The following is a 20564-nucleotide window of genomic DNA, read 5'->3' as shown; positions in this document are numbered from 1 at the left end:
ATAAGACATTATAAATATAATATTAAAGTTGAGGACTGATGATGTCATCATCATTTATATCATGTATTGCGTTTGGAGAGGAGACAAGAAGAAGTCAACTTTGGGAAATTCCCACCCGCAAAACAAGAGGTTTGCTATGGGAGGGTTCTACATCCATTCATAAGATGTCATGGTGCAACTGGACCATGCGGCCAGGAATAGGACATAAATATCATGCTACCTGTATTGATGTGTGTGCCTAACCAGTTAGGACACCTGCTTTTGCAAAAGTGCTTTTTAATAAAGGAGGGCTGCTTGCATTCGTGGTTGTCTGGTTACTGCATTTTTTAATTTTTTTATTATTATTAAAAGAATACAAAATACACCTACTACTACAGAAAAAAAATTATAAAATACAAAACAAAACAGTACAATTACCCATGTGCACCCATCACCTTCAGGACTAGCATTACACTTCATTCCATCCATTTTCACTCCAAAATTTCATTGTTTCTTCCCTCGGTGTAAACCCCCTCCCTCTCCGAAATACATGTTCTAAAAATACATTCCATATTTTCTTAAAATCATTATTTTTCATTTGGCCTCTACTTATTTTCATATCACATGTCAGTTTATCATTAATAGCCATGTCCCATAATTCTCTATACCATTCCTCCAGGTTAAATTGATTTTCATTTCTCCAATTCCTTGCCATAATTATCCTTGCTGCCGTAATCATTATTACTATTAAATCCTTATTTTCTTTCGCCAGTTGATCTTTAATCATATTCAATAAAGCTATTATTGGAGACATTGGGATATTCAATCCAATTATTTCAGATATTTCTTTAAATATTAATTTCCATTCTTTCTTTTTTCACATAGCCACCACATATGTAAATATATCCCCTTCTCTTTTTTGCAACTCCAACATAATGTTGACACAGTTTTGTCCATCATATTCATTTTGACCGGCGTTAAATACCACCTCCATATTACTTTATAACAGTTTTCTTTTATCCTTACTGACATGTTCTTCATAATTCTCTGATCCCATATTTTATCCCATTCTTCTCCTATTACTTCTTCATCCAAATCATTTTGCCATTGCATTTTTAACCCTAAAATACCCTGTTCTACTTGAATTAATAATTTATATATTTGGCTTACAGTTCCTTTTCTTTCTGTCTTTTCCTCTGATTTCAATCTTTTTTCTATAATCTCTTCAAATTTTGTCATTTCTCTACCTTTCCCTTCTTTAGTATACCATTCTCTTGTCCATTTTCTAATTGAATTAAATTTAGCCATGAATACCCTTCTTCTCCTAATACCTTTTTTATATCCCCTTTTCCTCTTATCTTCTCTGTCCAATCTTTTAATATGCTTATCTGTTTACTTTTTAATACATTCTTTAAATTTTTTACATTTTCTGGAAAGTTCCTTAATTCAACTACCTGAGATAAAGGAGATATCGGTGGACTCAATACCTCTCTGAATTCTTTCCAATTTTCCAACATATTTTTTTAAAAAGGATTTTTGATCTTTTTAATCTCTTCTGCAATTTTTTAAACAAAATACCTTCCACAGTTTCTTGTATTCCCTCCATCTCAATATCCATCCAAATTAAGTTTTTATTATCCTTGATTATATCTGGGATATGTCTAAGCTGATTCGCTATATAATTTTATATTAGGTAATCCAAGACCCCCCTTTTTTTGTGCGACATACCGTAATTTTTTATTAATCCTCACTCGTTTATTTCCATTACAGTAACAATTTATCATTGTCTGCCATTCTTTTAATTGTTTTTCTGTAATCTTTATAGGGAGCATCCAAAATATAAAATTTAATTTAGGGATTATTTTCATTTTACATAATGCGACACTACCAAACATGGAATCTTTAAATTCTGATATTCCTTTATCCTTCCAATTATCTCTGTTTTCAATCTATCCAAGTTTATTTTAATTATTTCTTGTAGATTCCAATTTATATTAATCCCCAAATATTTCATAACCTTTCCTATTTTGCCTTCAAATATTATTTTCACTTTTCTTTTCTCTTCTTCTGAATGGTTTAACAATAAACATTCGGACTTCCCCCAATTTACCCTTAACCCCGTTAAACTCTCAAATTCCTTCAAATGTATTTTCAACCTTTCAATTGTTTCAACTGGATTATTAACTATTAATAATGTATCGTTGGCAAATAAATTTATCTTACCATTCTCTTTATTATCTATCCCTCTGATCTGTTTATCTTCTCTAATTATCTGTGCCAATATTTCGATTACCATTGTAAATAATGCTGGAGATAAGGGGCAACCTTGTCTAGTACCCCGACCTAGGTGTATTATTTCAGTTATACCATCATTAACTATAACCTTAGCTGTGTTCTGAGAATAAAGTTGGTGGATTATCTGATTGAAATTAGGTCCAAACCCTAAATACTTAATTAATATCTTCAACACCTCCCATTCCACTGAATCAAAAGCTTTAAATATATCTAACGATATTACTCCCGCCTTAAGGTTACTTTCCTTTGCTAGGTTCATTAAATTAAGTACCCTCCTCATTAAATCTGACATTTGCCTGCCTAGTATGAAAAAGACCATTTTGGTCTTTTTCAATATATTTCCACATAAAGCTATTCAATCTTTTTGTCATTATTGCCGTAAATATCTTAGCGTCCCGATTTATCAATGATATTGGCCTATATGCATCCATATTTGCAGGGGGTTTTTTCTGGTTTCAGTATTAAGACAATAAGTGATTCTCTCCATGAAAGTGGGATTTCCTCTCCCTTTAGTATCTTATTAAATAACTCTTTTAATTTTGGCATAAGGATCTTTTTAAATACTTTATAATACTCTGGGCCTAATCCGTCTGTTCCAGGGGTCTTTCCTACTTTTAAATTATTTATAATTTCCTCTATTTCCTTATCCATAATCATCTGCTCCATCACATTTTTATCATTGTCTAAAATTTTCTTATTAAAGTTATTTTTAATATACCCTTCAATTTTTATTGTGGAAGGGTTTTTACTACTATATAGAGTTTTATAAAACATTTGAAAAGCTTCAAGCTTCTCCTTTGTTTTACTACATCTTTTCCCCTTCATGTCCTGTATTACACCTATATTACTTTTATTCTTTTTTTTAGAAGACGCATTGGCTAATAATTTCGAATTCTTATTACTAAATTTGAAATAATTTCTTTTTAAGTATATTAAATTTCTTTGTACCTTTTTCAAATGGGTTCCTTCCAACTCCTTTCTCTTTGCTTGCAATTCTATTATTGCTTTTTTATCCCTAGTTTTTATAACTATCTTTTCTAATTCCTTTATATTATCTTCTAATTCCTGTATTCTTTTCCCCTGATTTTTCTTTAACATATATGACATTTTACATGCATACCCTCTTGCCACAGATGTCATTGCATCCCATATTACCTTAGGTTGACTTCCCCCTTTCTCGTTTATTTCCCATGTTTCATATAAATCTTTTTGAAATTTTTCAATTAGTTTTGGGTTCCTAAATATACTTGTATCCATTCTCCACCTATTTACCACCTTATAATCACATTTAAACATCAGCTCCATTTTCACTCTGGCGTGATTTGAAATTTGTATAACATCAATAACTGTATCATTTACTCTAGGCAACAAGTCTTTAGATACAAATATGTAATTTATTCTTGAATATGTGTTATGCACCTGTGAGTGAAAAGAGAATCTTCTTTCATCCCCCTTTAGCTCTCTCCATACATCTTTCAAATCAGTTTTACTTATTAATCTATTAAAACCTGTAATTTTAGCCTTCCATTCCCCAATCTGCAGCTTTGATTTATCTTTCGTCAAATCCATTACCATATTGAAATCTCCTGCTAATATTACTAACCCTTTCCTCAATTTGTCCAGCTTTCTCAATATATTTTCTAAAAATTCTTCTTGTCGCTCAGTAGGTGCATACACATTTACAAGCATGATCTCTTCCCCTCTCATTTTACCTTGTATTATCAGATATCTACCTTGAGTATCTTTTTCTATTTTTTCAATCTTAAATTAACACTTTTTTGAAATTAATATTGCCACGCCTCGAAATTTAGAGGTTCCAAATGATTTTTCATAAATTTGAATCCATTTACCTTTTAATTCATTGAAACCTTCCTTTTTTTGATGAGTTTCTTGCAGAAATACAATATCATTATTGCTTTTATTCAATACATTCTGTATCTTAGCCCTCTTTGAATTAGATCCCAGGCCTTTTACGTTCCACGTTACAAAATTTAAATGTTTAGCCATATTTCGATTTGTTTTTTTTTTTACTACTAATCCTGATTGGATTTACTACTAGTCCTGATTGGTGTAACCGTGCTCCCCCAATTACAAAAAAATAAAAATAAAAATAAACCCTTTAAATTCCTAATACATTTATCTACCCCGTGCTTCCCCACTACTAATATTTCTCCCCCCCCCCGTACTCCGCAAAAATTCTTCAGGTCTTTCCTACTGACCCTGGGGGGGGAACGTGTCTGTCTCAATCCACCACGACTCTCTCCCTATCTCGCCTTATAATATTATATAAATCTATACTGTATTTTTACAACATACACAGGAAAAGCAATGTAAATATTAGTAATAATAACAGTAAAAGCAAAATATAAAAATATAAAAAACAAAGGATGAGAAGGGAATGTCAGTATCTAGTTTTCATAATTTTTTTAAATGTTTCTTCCCAGATTTTTCCCATCTATATCTATACATCTATTTCCAATTTATTCCTCTATATTCGGTCTTCCCCTTTTTGTGTCCCATTTACTATTATTTATTCCTGATTATTCCTCCCCTTCTCTTTTATCTCCTCCACTGCCTAAAGTTACCCTCACTGGGTATTTCCCTTTAGGTCTCATTATGTCTTCTTCATATAATACCATTCCATTCTCATCCCTTCTTCCCTCCTTTTCTTTCTGGTTTACCCATTAATGCTTATCTTTTTCTACTAAAACTTAATCATACCAGACCCTCTCCATTTACCTCAATTACATTTTACATTAAGTATATTAACCTTTACTCCTTTGACTTTCCACGTCCCCTAGTCTTCCTTGGTTGTTTTGGAATTGCTCCTTGTTTTTCCTTTTCCTGTTCTTCTTCTTCCAGTCATTCCTTTTCTTCTTGATCTTGTTGTTGTTCTTGTTCTCCCTCGCCCTTGTCACTCTCAATTGAGTCTCGCTCCATTGTTTCATCCTCCTCTGATTCCTGACTTGACCCTGATTTCTTCAGCAACCTCATCTGCTCCTCCCATTCTTTTTTGTTAATATTCCACAGTCCTTTAGAAAGTCCAAAGTCATTGGGACAGATATAACTTTAACAAATTTTCCATCATGGTGAAGCTTTAAAAACAAAGGGTACCCCCAACTATATTTCACACCTTTTTTTGCAGAATAAATGTAATGACCCTCATTTTTCTTCTAAACTGAAGGGTCTCATGAGAAAAATCATTAAAGATCTGGACCGGATATTGGGCAATTACCAAGCTCCCTGGATTCTCCCGTAAAGCTTTCATTAACTCTTTTTTTCTAAGACTTGAAAATCTGATCAAAATATGATGAGGTTGATCTCTGCGTCTGGAGCCCACTCTATGTATTTTGTCCAAGTCGTAAACAGTCCAGTCTATTTTTAGTACCGTCTTTTTCAACCACTCCAGTACCAGCTCCGTTAGTTCCTAGAACACCTTTTATTCTGATGTTATTACGGCGATTATAATCCTGTGTTAAAACCATCTGATGCTGTAGATCGGTTGTCGCGAGTTCATTGTCCATAATTCTGGTAGAATTTCTATTGCCTTGACTCTGCAGCTGTTCAAGATGTTCTTCAGTTTGTTTAACATGAGAGTCCAATTATTTACTAATTGCTTTACTTCGCTCATGATTGGCTGAAATCTGCTTGCTCATGTCATCCACTTTTTGTTCTATATTATACACTTTTTGATTCATTTGCCGCATGGACTCAGACAGCTTTGAAATTTCTTCCAAGACCAGCTTCATCTCTGATTTCTCACCCTTTTGAGCCATCTCTATTCACTGTGATTCTGCTTCTTCCTTTAACAAACTCTCCAAACGCTTATCTGAGGGTTTATTTCTTGATTGTACTGAAGAATCCCTCCTCCTTGATACTTTACCATCTAAATTTTCCAGCCGATGTTTATGCATGTATTTTCAGTAAGATTTCATTACTTTTTTCTGGACTTTTGACTGCTATTTTCACTATTACCAGCAGATGGTGCTTAAGTATCGTATTGAGAGTTAGGGGCTTAGGTTTCGATTCTCCTCTGAAAATGAAACTTAGCAGAAGTTTATTTTTATTAGTTCTTACAGCCTTGCAGTATCCTTCACGTTGCCAAACAACTCTTTGCCAAAATTATTTCACAATTATAGCAATTATAGCAGAGATTGGTGATTTCCCTTATCGTCCTTTCTCTCTGTTGGATTGTATTTCCTCTTCTTCCAGCTGCGTTTTATGTCCACTCTCCCTTTCGCTCAAGATAATCTCCTCGGCAACTAGATAAGAGTTCCAAGTAATGCTTTCAGAAGGTAAAAGAAACATCGCCTGTTCGTTAAAACACTTTTTAAAAGCTTTCTTGCAAGCCATGGTGGGAGAATCTCATCCGCAGGATCCCCTGCTGAGATAGCTGTTCCTTCCCTCCCACAGCCAGCTGCTTCTCTGTCCTTTTTTATAACGAAACAGACTGCTTTTAAGTTCTTCTCCCTTGCCCCAAAGGTATCACAAAGTTAAAAAGTCACTTACATATCAATGAGCTGTTTTTTTTTTTTTGCAGCCTCTTTGTTATTCAAAGCGAGAGCTCTGGGATTTCTAAGCCGCAGCCATGATGACCCAGGACACGCCCCCTGGTTACTGCATTTAAGTAACAAGGGGTGAGCATTTCTCACAGAATATGGATGCAGCCTCTGCTGGATTGGGTTACACTCTCTCTGAAAACACAGGTACTCTTGGATTCATCTTTCTTTGAGCCTGGATGCCCAAGTTTTGGCAGTTGCTAGGACTGCTTAGATCCCTTTTTGGCCATAATTCAAAGTGCTGGCTCTAACCTATAAAATCCGAAACAGCTTGGGTCCAAGCTATGGCAAGGACTGTCTCCCATTATGAGCCTGCCTGTGTGTTAAGATCATCAGTCCCTTTCTCTCAGTCCCATCACCTTCACAAGTGCGTCTGATGAGGACACAGGACACTGTTGCTGCTCCCAAACTCTGGAACTCCATTCCACAGGAGGCCAGGCTGTCCTTCTGCAAGCAAAGACCTTTTTCTTATGAGGCTTTCCACGGGAAATTATAGTCATACTCCAAGTATATTATAAAGACCAATAAATCTTGTATGCATCGGAAAGTCACTTATTATCTATTCCTTTAATATAAGCAGTGAATTGTGAAAGAATCCAAATGTTGTATCCCTTTATCAATATGCAGTTTGGAAATTAATTTTTCCTGCAATATATTTGCCATACTCCAGAGTACCATGTTGTGACTGATATTCCATGCATGTTTTTCCACCCTTCCACTACAGCCAGTCTTGCTGCTACAGTGGTACCTCGACTTACGAACGTCCCGACATACAACCATTTTGAATTGCGACCAGCTTCGGCCGCAAAATTTTGCATCTACTTGCAGCCGGAGTTTCAAGTTGCAAACAAAAAGAGGCAGAAAAAAAGCATGGAAGGGCTTCTTTGTAGCTCTTTTGCCCCAACAGTTAGTGTGAGCACGTTTGCAGAGAGGCTTCGGACTGCCTGGTGCTGCTTTCTGCTTCTGGGTGAGTACATTTACAGGGTTTTGCAGGGTGGGTTTGGGGGGGTATGTTTCTGTGCAGTGATTTTTTTGTTTTGTTTTTTGGTGTGTGTTTTTTGCCAGCCCCATTGTGTTCCGATGAAGCTGGCTGTGGGTGTGGGTTTTTTTTTTCCCCAACCACATCACGTTCCAATGGAGCTGGTTGTGGGGTTGTTTTTGATTTTATTCCTGCAGCCCCTTGGCGTTCTGATGGAGCTGGCTGGGTGGTGGTGGTGTTATTTGTTTTTTGGGGTCCAGGAGCACCCCCAGGCTGCAGACCCTGTCCCTTAAGGGGAGTGTAACCCCATTCAGGGCAGGGAAATGGCCCTCCAACCTGTCCGGCCAAGCACCCACTAACAGCATTTCCATCTTGTCTGGATTGAGTTTCAATTTATTAACCCTCATCCAGTTCATTATCAGGTCCAGACACGAGTTCAGCACAGAAACCGCCTCACCTGGATTGGTGGAAAACGAGAGGTAGAGCTGATTGTCGTCAGCATATTGCTGACTCCTCAGCCCAAACCTCCTGATGACCTCTCCCAGTGGTTTCATGTAGATGTTAAACAGCATGGGGGACAGCATCAAGCCCTGAGGAACCCCATGACATAAATGCCATGGAGCAGAGCAACTGTCCCCCAGCACCACCCTCTGGACATGATCAGCCAGGAAGGAGCAGAACCATCGTAAAATAGTGTCCCCAACTTCCAACCCAGCCAGCATATCCAAAAGGACACCATAGTTGATGGTGTCGAAAGCCACTGAGAGGTCCAGGAGTATCAACAGGGTCACACTGCCCCTGTCTCTCTCCTGGCAAAAGTCATCATACAGGGCGACTGTGGCGATTTCCTCTGAAGCCCCTATTCCCTCAGGCCTTCACAAGGTTCTTGCTCTTCTTCTTACTTCACTGCCACCAGGTATTACTGCTTTAGTACCACTTAATCAAGGAGACATGTGTGCTTTTAAAAACTTAACTCATTTATTAGATCAGGGAAGTTAATATAGGATTAATATTTAATAAATCACATGTTGCTTCTCACTCGTATTTGAATCAATTCTACTTTAACATTAAAACTCAATTAACTCTCTGTTCCATTCAGCGTTCTTACAGATCTCTAACTCACTACCAGTTCCTTTTTAAAGTTTCACACTGTCTCTCACTACCAGAATCTCTCTCTCAGACGCCATACACCAGCCTTTATATCCAGCCCCCTCCTCCCTTGGCTCCGCCTTCCGTCCTCTCATTGGCTCCTTCTCCACTGTTCAGCTGTGAGAGACAGGTGAGGGCAGGGCTGTTCATTACACACCTCCCCCCTTAAAAAGTTGTTTCATGGGGTAAAAGCTATAGTGCTTTACCCTCATGAACAATGAGGAGCTTTACAGTAGTAAACCATCCACTACACAATACTGCAATCAAACTTACCACCTTTGACCATAAGTAATAAACACTTTATACGCTTGCTCTACATTAACCTTACAACCCAGTTACTCGTTTGATTACATTCCTCACCACTTCAATCATTTACACAGGTGCTTACCCAATAACACTACATAACACTTATAATACTTAGTTACTTTTTTTCATAGAACCCACAGCATATAACATTTAACAAGGTGCAAATAAATGTTTTAACACTTTTGTCATTTTACCATAGTCCATCCTCTTCATCTTCAGCCTTCGGCGCTCCTCGACAGGGCGTCTGCCACAACATTTGGAGTCCCTTTCACTCCACAGATCTCAAAATCAAAGTCTTGGAGCATCAAGGCCCAACGCATCAATTTATTGTTATTCACTTTTATAGACCTCAACCATAACAGTGGGGAATGATCTGTACACAGGACAAAATGTCTGCCCCATATGTATGGCTGGAGTTTCCAAATGGCCCAAATTATTGCAAGACACTCGTTCTATAGATAGATGTCTCTTGCCCGCCTGTAGTTTCTTACTCAGGTATGTCACGGAGTGATGTTCCCTGTCATCGCCCTCCTGGCTCAACACGGCTCCCAAGCCAACATTGGACGCATCAGTGGAAATGGTGAACTCAGGCTGAAAATCAGGCGCCTTCAAGACTGGACTCTCTCAGCCTCGCAAACGCCTCATCAAAGCTGCTCGACCACTGGATACCTCCGTCTTCTTTTTACGTGTCAGGTCAGATAAAGGGGCGGCTATCTCACTGAATCTCGGTATGTATCGCCTGCAATAGCCGACTAGCCCTAGGAACGACCTGATCTTCTTAATATTGGGCTTAGGCCATTTGCTGAATGCTTCTACTTTGGCCTCTAGAGGTTGGATTTTCCCTCCCCCTACAATATGGTCCAAATACTTTATTTGAGAGCTACCCACTGATATTTTCTGGCCTTCACTGTCAGCCCTGACTCCTTTAACCTCTGCAGCATGGTCTCAAGATGGCACAGGTGATCTTCCCACGAATGACTAAAGATACCTATGTCATCAATGTAAGCTACCGTAAATTCCCTGAGCCCCTGCAGAGTTCGGTCCATGAGTCTTTGAAAGGTTGCAGCTGCGTTCCGTAATCCGAAACTCAAGACACAGAATTCATACAGCCCGAAAGGACTACAAAAAGCCATATTTTCTTGGTCTTTGGGGTCTAGCCCCACTTGCCAGTACCCTTTTGTTAAATCTAAACATGAAATGAATTGACAACCCCCGATGGTCTCAATTAGATCGTCCAATCAAGGCATCAGATAGGCATCTGGCTTAGTCACATGGTTCAGCTTCCTATAGTCCACACAAAAACGGATGCTGCCATTCGGCTTGTCTACTAACACAATTGGAGCAGCCCAAGGACTGGAAGAAGGAACCACGATATTCTCCTTCAGCATGGCATCCAGCTCCCGGTGAACATTTTCAACATAGGGCCCAGTAACTCTATAGGGCGTAACTGCCAGAGGGCGTGCATCCCCGGTGTCAATCCTATGCACTACACTCTTGGCTCCCCTGGGCTTTTTGGAGAACACCTACTTGTACTTCAAAAGCACAGCTTTCACCTCCGTTTGTTGTTCTGGGGAAAGTGAGGGACTGATTTGGATGTCCTCCAGGTTGTATTTGGATTCTTCCCTCCCCTCCCAATAAGGCAACTTGTGACTTTCGTTGTCTGTCTTCCTCATAGCTAATAAGACAACACTTTTCCTCCTATAGTAGGGCTTGATCATATTCAAGTGGACCACGCTCCTGCCAGGTCCTCCCTCCTCTTGTATAATGTAGCTTATCTCGTTCATTTTGGAGGTTATTTTAAATGGTCCTGCCCACTGCAATTGTAATTTGTTCCCTTTGATGGGTCTTAACACAAGAACCTCATCCCCAGGATTGAAGGTTCTCTCTCGCTTTCTGGTTGTACCAGACCTTTTGTTTCTCTTGCTCCCTCTGTAAATTCTTAGCAGCAATTTCACAGTTTTCCTTCAGTGTTCATCAAGTTGTCAATGTACGTAATGACATATTCTGGATCCGCTTCCTCCCGGTCCTCCCAACTCTGCCTGAGCACGTCAAGGGGCCCTTGCACCTTTTGCCCAAATAATAATTCAAAAGGGCTGAACCTGGTGCTCTCTTGGGGCACAGATCTATAAGCATATAACTGCTGTAATTTGTGATCCCAATCATTGAGGTTTTCTGCCGTGTATGCCCTAATCATGCGCATGAGGGTCCCATTGAATTTCTCCGCCAGCCCATTGGTTTGAGGGTGATATGGGGTGGAGGTAATATGTTTAATACCGCAGAGCTGCCATAACCTTTTCATCAGCCTGGATGTGAAAAAGGTTCCTAGATCTGTGACTATTTCAGATGCAAACCCCATGCAACACATAATTCAGCAGGGCATCAGCAACTGTCTGAGCCTCAATATTTCTCAGAGAAACTGCTTCGGGATAACGTGTTGCATAGTCAACAATAGTCACGATAAACCTGTTTCCAATCTGGGTAACTCTGGGCAATGGTCCAACTATGTATAAGCCAATGCGTTGGAAAGGGTTTGAAATTATAGATAAAGGACACAGCTTGGCTTCCGTTTTGTCATTGCTGTTTCCTTGCCTCTGACATACATCACACCTCTGGCAAAATTCTTTTATCTGCTTCCCCATCTCAGGCCAGTAAAAGTTTTGGGCAATTCTTTGTTTAGTTTTTGTGATGTCCAAATATGCCAAAAAAGTACCAGCATGCCCCCGTTCCACCATCCCTACTTGATATTTGAGAGGCATTACCAGCTGCTTGTGGTGAGTCTCCCCTCCCCTTCTGGGATTCAGCAAGGTCTCCCTATACAAAAGGTCTTTTTCTAGGAAGAACCTTTCTGGACTCTCGGGGGTTAACTGGCCTTCGCCAAATTTCTTAAAACAATGATCCAATGTGGGATTGGCTTTCTGTTCCCTTTTAAATGTACTTTCTAGGGGAATCTTAATCGGTATTAATTCAGCTGTAGGATCCTCTCCTCCCACCAGCTCTGTATGAACTTCACCCTTATCCTCTGCTTTGCCTATTTCTTTCTGCTGGGCGCGAGTCTGCATTAAAACACTCTTGATATGCTCAGTAAGATCGATCCCAATTAAACAAGGTGCAGGTAGTCGCTCAGCCACAGATATTTTCCATAATCCTTTCCACCCTTGATATCTTATAGGCACCTCAGCCACTGGCATAGTAATTAGTTCTCTACCTATCCCTTTAACTGTCAGGTTTTCACCTTTCAATATTTTCTCTGGAGGGATTATGTCTGGATGGCACAAAGTAACTTGAGCGCAAGAGTCTTTCAGAGCCATACATTTTTTCTCATTTATGAAAATGCTGTCTACAGAACTTTTAAAAAGTTCCTGGTTGGTTTCTATAAGATAGCAATAGACAATCTCAGCTACAGGCAGCTGTTCTGCTTGTCTTTCCTGAACCTCTGCCCTAGCTGCACTCGTATTATGAGTTACTGTTTCACCATTCTCTGAGGTAACTTTGTTTTGCTGCACGCAATACACTGACTTAGGCTTGGGTAAATCAACCTTCCAACCCCCTTCTCTGGCCTTAGCACATTTTGAAACAATATGGCCTCTCTCTCGACAACCAAAACACGATCGGGAATTTCTCCGTTCTGGGCTAAGGGTCTTATCTCCCTTCCCTTCCCAGTGCTTGTATTTTGGCTGGCTCTGTTCTGTGGGCTTGCCTACAAAATGGCCGCCTTTCACTTGCTGGTTCTTGAAGTAAACCTTGGGTTCCTTTTTGCTGTCCTCCCAGGTTTTTCTTCCCACTTTTACCTCCAAAAAGTTTGGGTCTCGAATATGTGAAATAAAATCTGCGACTCCTCCAGCTTCCTGAACGTCTTTGGGCTTTTTATATCTCACTAGGTACCTCAGGTCTCCAGGTAGAAGTGAATAGAACTGCTCTAGCCCTATGATGTTCCTAATATCCTGTACAGTCTCAACTCCCTCCTGTTGTAGCCATTTGTCAAGATATTTGATCAAGTTTGCCCCCAATTGAGAGTAGGATTCTTTAGGTGGTTTTTTTTTTTTTTTTTTTTTTTTTTTTTTTTTTTTTTTTTTTGTCAGAGCCCTGAACTTTTGTCTCAAGGAACTTTTGATGGTTTGACATTTGGGGAGATGTGTGGATGGGTGGTCAGCCAGTTGATGCACCACTATGGCTGTCAGATATACCTTGATAGAGGACATGGAAAGCCCCTTTTGGTTGAGGTGGAGTAGGAAGGTTAAGACAGTGCTGGTGAGTGTAGCAGACTTTGTGATGATGCACAAAGCTAGAAACACTTCCACTTCTACACATATAGGTGGTTGGTGGAAGGATGTCTTGATTTGCTCAGGATATTTGCGAAAGAGAGGCATATCCTCCAAGCAGTGAGCTTCAGGCGAGTGACATCTGGGTGAAGTACCTTGCCATGGTGTTGGGAGAGGAGGTATTGGTGTGGGGGCAGTCGCCAACAGTCAGTCGCTACGAGTAGGAGAGTGATAAACTACTGCTGATGAGATCACCATAGGGTGATGAGTGTGATGAGATGGAATTTGTAGTTGAAATCTTGTAAGGCACATGGGTTTTGTAATTGAGAAATGTGCAGGAGAGGTTCCATCTTGTTTCTCTGTATAAAGGATCTATGCTATGCTGATAGGTTGTTTGCTAGTGAGAGCAGGGAGAATGCTATTCTGAGAGCATGAGAAAGGACTCTGTGAGATAAGATAGATGGGTATTGTTGTGACTCTTTGAAAACCACAGAAACCTAAATAACATCTGTTACCCATGGGAGAGAAAGTCATGTGGTACACCAGGACTGTTTGCCTAGCAACAGATTGTGATTGGATGACATCGTGGGAAGGAGCGATAAGACCTTACCAGTTACTCTTGAAAAAGGAACTTTTTGCCTATGGACATTGTCATTCGTGACTGACCCTAATGTCTTTCGGGACCCACTCTTCAGTCTTTCGTGACTTACTCATGGCCTACACACATGGATTATACAGTACATGGACTATACTGGATTACCCTTTGGCCTATGGACTATTTCCTATGGACTATTTCCTATGGAATACCCTTTACGGACTACTTCTTATGGAATACTCCTTATGGACTATTATCTTGGATTTTTCTCAGGACAATGGGACATATTCTCATACTGGATTTTTCTTTTTGTACAGTATTTTTCTTCTAGAGGATTATTGAGGACTATGGACTTTTTCTAATATAATTGGACTATTTTGCTTTTCCTAATGGAATACCTTATTGGAACTGTTTTTATTCTTTTTATTGGCTTTTTGTATTCTTGTAAGGTTTTTGGACATTTGCATATTTTTCATGTTTTCTTTGCCTCACTACAGATTTGTAAATAACCAGCACAATGCTTATTTACTTGCTTTGGCCTAAATTGGTTCTGATACTTAGGAACATGCTTATTCTTTAATAAAATAATGATTATAAAAATCAATTGGTTTCCTGAACAGTAAACTTGTCTTAGGGTCATCTGAGAGTGCTGCCTCGGCCTAGCATACTTAAGGAGTCCTGCCTGTGGTGCAAGATAAGTCTAAGGACTACAAAGCCCACATGATTTTCTAACAGTAATATCTGAGAGTACAAGGGTGTTCTTATTAGGGCAGACTTGTAAGATGGGGATTTGTTCACGGCTAGCTGAGTTCTAGGACTCACTCAGCACGTGTTAGCGTGTACAATCTCCAAATTACTCTCTGTCCGAGCATTCACGCGTGCTTTCGAGCACCGTGTTTGTCACAATGAGTATCGCTTCTGAGCAATCTTGGAGGATCTTGATCATCCGCTGGATCAGAAGGTAGGGGAGGAACATGTAGAGGAGGGTTCCAGTTCAGATTACAGTGAAAGTGTCTCCGGAAGAGTTCATACCCCTGCCCACTTGGGAGCAGTAACAGAGGCATTTGGAGTTGGCAAAATTGGAGAAGATGTCCACTGTAGGCTTGCAACAGCAGGAGACTAGCTGAGTGTATACTTTTTGGAAAAGTTCACATTCATGCGTGAGAGTCATTGTGCAGCTGGAGATGGTCTGCTGTTTTGTTGTCTGTACCTGAGATGTGAGTTGTCAGAGGCAGAATCTGATGGGCAATACACAACTCCCATATGAGTCCTGACAGGTAAAAGAGACTTAGGGATTTGGTTCCTCCTTGTTAAGTTAACGCATCGCTGTGGTGTTGTCCATTGTGATTTGTACAGTATGGCCCTGTATGATACTTCTGAAGGCTCGCAGGGCTTTGAAGATGGCCTGAAGTTTGAGGAAGTTGATGTGATGAGTCTTCTCATGTGAGGACCATGTGGCTTGTACCTCTTTGTGGTGGCAGTCGGCCCACCATCCTGTCATACTGGCATCTGTAACTATGAGACAGGAAGGATGTGGCTGGTGAAAAGTGATGCAGAGGTGAATCATAGAATAATAGAATAGTTAAAGGGGCCTAAAAGACCATCAAGTCCAACCCCCTGCTCGATGCAGGAATACAAATCAAAGGATATCTGCCAGATAGTTGTCTAAATTCCTTTTGAATGCCTCCAGTGTTGGAGCATTCACCACCTCTCAAGGTAAATGGTTCCACTGCCGCAGTGCTCTAACAGTTAGGTCATTTTTTCCTGATCTTCAATGGAAATCTAGCTTCCTGTAACGTGAGCCCATTTTTGCCCCTCTTCTGTGTGACAGTCTTCCAAGTCTTTGAAAAGTATTATCATATCACCCCCTGCCTTCTTTTTTCAAGGCTAAACATGCCTCATAGGTTTCCAGGCCCCTGATCATCCTTGTTGCCCTCCTCTGAACTTGTTCCAGTGTTCCACCATCCTTCTTGAAGTGTGGTGTCCAGAACTGGGAGGCGTAACCAATACAGGGGAACTAGCACCTTGCGGGATTTGGAAATTATACTTCCATTGATGAAGTCTAAAATAGCATTTGCCTTAGTTGTAGCCACATCACACTCTTGGCTCATATTCAAATTGTGACCTATGAAAATTCCAAGATTTTTCTTGCTCATAGTATTCCTCAGACATCTTGTAACTGCGTGTTTGGTTCAATTTCCAAGGTGCAGTACTTCGCACTTATTCCTGCTGAATTTCATTCTGTTGTTTTCAGCCCAGTGCTTCAGCTTATCAAGATCATTTTGGAAATTTGTTTCTGTCTTCCAAGGTGTTATCTAATCCACCCAATTTTGTGTCATCTGGAATTTGTGATAATCATTCCCTGTTCTCTCTCATACAAGTCATTAATAAAAATGTTGAAGAGCACTGGACCCAGGACCGAGTCTTGCGTTATCCCCACTTGTTACCTCCTCCCAATTGGAAAAGGAGCTATTAATTATTGCCCTCTGAATACGATTTTGTACCCAACTATGTATACACCTGCCACTTGATCTATCACTCCCACACCTAGTTAACTTGCTAATCAGGATTACCATGGTGTAGTTTGTCAAAAGCTTTACTGAACCCAAAACATATTATGTCTACAGCATTCCCTCTGTCTATCAGGGAGGTTACCTGATAACACATGATATCAGTCTGTCAGGATTTATTCTTGACAAATCCGTGTTTGCTTCCAGTTATTACTGCATTGTTTTCTAACTGCTTGTATAGTGACCATTTTATAATTTGTTCAGGATTTTCCCTAGAATCGACATCAAGCTGACTGGGCCTATAGTTCCCAGGTTCCTCTCTTTTGCCTTTTTTGAAGACAGGGACAACATTAGCCCTCCTCCAATCATCTGGTACCTCACCCATTTCTCATGATTTCAAGAAAATAATGGGCAGCCGTTCTGAGATTTCTTCAGCTAGTTCCATCAGTAATCTTGGATGCAGTTCATCCGGACCTGGAGATCTGGACACATTTAAGGCACTAAGGTATCCATTGACTATTTGTTTATTAATCTCCAGCTTCAATCCTGTCCCCTCCACATTTGTCTGGTGGTTCACAGTCTGAGCTAAAAGACTGAGCTAAAATGGGAATTGAGCACCTCTGCCTTTTCTTTGTCATCTGTTATAATTCCTGCATCTCCACTGAGTACATATACCACTCTTTCTTTTCTTTGTCTTTTGCTTCACACATACCTGAATAATGCTTTTTATTGCTTTTAGTATCTAGCTGATGGATCATTCTCAGTTTTTGCTCTCCTAATACCATCCTTGCATTTCCTTGCTACTTGTCTGTACTCTTCCTAGGTGACCTGGCCTTCTTTCCACATCCTATGCATGTCTTTTTGTTTTGTTTTCAGATCCTCCCTGAGCTTTTTGTGAAGCGACCCTGGCCCCCCTTTTTTTGATTGTTTTTTTGCTGCCTCCCACCTTTCTTTCTTGTTGGAATTGTTTGCAGTTTTTCCTTTCGAATTTCCTTTTTTAGAAACTCCCACACTTCTTGCACTCCTTTTCTTGTTAAGATCTCCTGCTATGGGACCTTACTTATTCTTGTTCTCGCCCAGAGATCCCCTTACTACCACTTCCTCCACTGAGTCATCTCTATTGATTAGAATCAAATCACGGAGAGCTAGTCCTCCGGTTTCTTTCTCTACTTTTTATAAGAGAAAATGATCAACCACACAAGCCAGGAATTTCTTGGAAGGACCATACTTTGCAGAATTTGCCTCCCAACAGATGTCTGGATAATAAATTTTTAAAATTCCCCATCACTACTACATCATATCTCTTTGAAATCCTTGCAATTTGTTTTTCAAAAGTTTCATCCGCATCCTCTCCTTGACTGGGCTGCCATTAACAGCCTCCAACTACCATGGTCCCATTGTTCTTTTGCCCCAACTAGATTGATGCAGATGCTCTCAATGGGACATCCAATGTCCTCCTCCTGTATTTCTGTGAAGGAATGTGTAATTTTTTTACAAATACTGCAGCTCAACCTTCCTTTCTTTTTTCTCTGTTCTTTTTTAACAATTTATATCCTTCATTTGTTATATTCCAGTTGTGGGAGTCATCCCACCAAGGTTCAGTTACAGTGGTACCTTGCAAGACGATTACCCCTCAAAACGAAGAATCCACATGACGACGACGTTTTGCGACCGCCATTTTGCTTCACAAAACAGTGATTCGTATGGGGGAATTTTGCTGGACGACGATTTGGTCCGTGCTTCGTGGACCATTTTTTCTCAATATGACGATTTAAACAGCTGATCGGCGGCTTCCCTAAATGGCTTCCCTATGAGCGATCTTCGCAAAACGGGTGTTTTCGGGCCAGTTTTTCACAATACAACGATTTAAAACAGCTGATTGATGGTTCGCAAAGTGACTTTCCTATGGGCGATCTTCGCAAAACAATGATTTTTCCCTATTGGAACGCATTAAACAAGTTTCAATGCATTCCAATGGGGAAACAGTTTTCACATGACTATGATTTCACTAAACAGCGATTTTCACAGAACGGATTATCATCATCATGCGGGGCACCACTGTATTCCTATCAACTCATATTTACCCTTATGACGTTTACCCCATGGCCTCTGCTTGTTTCACCAAGGAAAGAGCTCACACGAGTATCCCAACACGTCCTTTACCACAACCCTCCTGAACTAAAATTTCCAGTTCTTCTTGTTTGTTTTCCATATTCCTGGCATTTGTATAGAGACACTGGAGATTGTGTCATTTGTTGCCTGTTTGTCTTTCTGTATTTTTCTTAATATTACTATTAATGGTGATGCTATTATTGACTCCCCTTTTGAGCAGTTTGGTCTGTTCCTCTTATTGTGAGTAAGGTTTCATCTATCTTTAACTCTGTGCTTGCATCTCTTTCCCCTTTACAATTCCGTTTAAAGTTCTTCATGTTGTGGCCAAACATATTCTTCCCAGTCCTTGTTAGGTGGAAGTAATCTCTTTCTAGCGGTCTTTCTTCCAAGCTAAGCCCCTGGTCCCAAAAACCAATTCCTTCATGTTGGCACCATCTTTGTAGCCAGTTATTCACTTGTAGTCTTTCCATTTCCCTTTCTATTCCTCTTCCTAGTACTGGTAGGATGGATGAAAAATCTATTTGGGCTCCAAAGTTCTTGTTTCCTTCCCAGAGCTTCAAAGTCTGACATGATTTTTTCAAAGCTCCTCTTGGCTGTGTCATTTGTTTCCATGTGGACAAGAAGAAAGGGATATGTATCTATGGGTTTTATGAGTCATGGCAATCCTTCCGTCACATCCGTTATCTGACCTCCAGGGAGACAGCATACCTGGCAAGGCCATGGATCTTCCCAGCATATTTCAGTCTCAATTCCACCCAGTTGATGTTAAAAAACCACAATTTTTAACATTATTTGCCATTGTTTTTTGTGTAACTATTTTATTTAACATCTTGTATTTTAATAATTTAATAAAATATAATTTTATTTGATTATGTTTGGAATCTGTAGTTTTTATATAAGGATAAGTAATGATAAGAGAAAAGTGAAACTAGAATGCTATCAAGATATTTTTCCTAATTACAGAGATAAGGGGACCATGTGCAAACCAATTCATTGTTAAATATTACGATATTATTAAAAATATATTTAAAACTATTTTTGTACTTACGGTGTAAGAAGCAATCATACTTGAAACATCGTCTACAAAAGAGAGTATGAAAGGAGTGCAAACTCTGCTCTCTCTGAACAGATTTGGCATTTGGTCCATCTATGTTTGGTGTGCACTCGGGAGGAAGAGCTCCTGGAAGCTGCTGTTCTGTAAGTTCTTTGTACCTACAGAAGAAATAAAAACTGTGGTCATTTTATGCAGTAAAAGTCCAGGCTTACCGTCTTTCAGTAACAAGTGATATACTGACTAAATAAAGGACTTTACAGTAGCATAAATGATCTAATTTAATATCAATCATCACAATATCTTCTTTGGCTAAAACTGTTATTTTCCACTGATGGCCCTGTCTATTGTCACTGGTCAAATTTCCTGTAACAAAGCAGAATAAAACTAGGTTAACTACATCTTTTAAAGTTATGTCAACACTAGCTAAAAACAGTCTAGCAAAATTCCTACTTGTTTAAAGGCACAAAGCTACAAATGTTTCTTAACATTCTCACTGAAGTCCATGGAAATAATTTCCCTTGCTTATAGGAATTCATTCATTTTTATAAAACCACATAAAACATCTTATACCAAGGAATAGCTGTGATTGTGATAGATCTTACTTTTAAAAAGAGACACATTCCTTACATCCCTTGAGCCCCCAAACCTCTCATACTCTCATCTATCTCCAAACTATGGACATTTGCACTGGGAGTTTTACAACCTCACATGTTGCCTGTAGTTTGTTTGGCTGAGAGGGACTGTCAATGTATACAGCACTAATCAAC

General features: G+C 39.5%; 1 protein-coding gene across 22 annotated transcripts in view; it reads right to left on the bottom strand.

Moving 5' to 3' along the window:
* EZH2 (enhancer of zeste 2 polycomb repressive complex 2 subunit) overlaps positions 1-20564 on the bottom strand; it is a 219086-nt gene that overhangs the window by 57007 nt on the left and 141515 nt on the right. For all 22 annotated transcript variants that reach the window (XM_078377422.1, XM_078377420.1, XM_078377416.1 and 19 more), the window contains one exon: positions 19792-19955. In XM_078377422.1, coding sequence (XP_078233548.1) covers positions 19792-19955 — 164 coding nt within the window. The remainder of the gene's footprint in view (positions 1-19791; positions 19956-20564) is intronic.

The sequence above is a fragment of the Pogona vitticeps genome, chromosome 6, assembly GCF_051106095.1.
Source record: "Pogona vitticeps strain Pit_001003342236 chromosome 6, PviZW2.1, whole genome shotgun sequence".
NCBI lineage: Eukaryota > Metazoa > Chordata > Lepidosauria > Squamata > Agamidae > Pogona > Pogona vitticeps.
The sequence above is the reverse complement of the archived record's forward strand: the minus strand, read 5'-3'. Positions and strand labels throughout refer to the sequence as shown.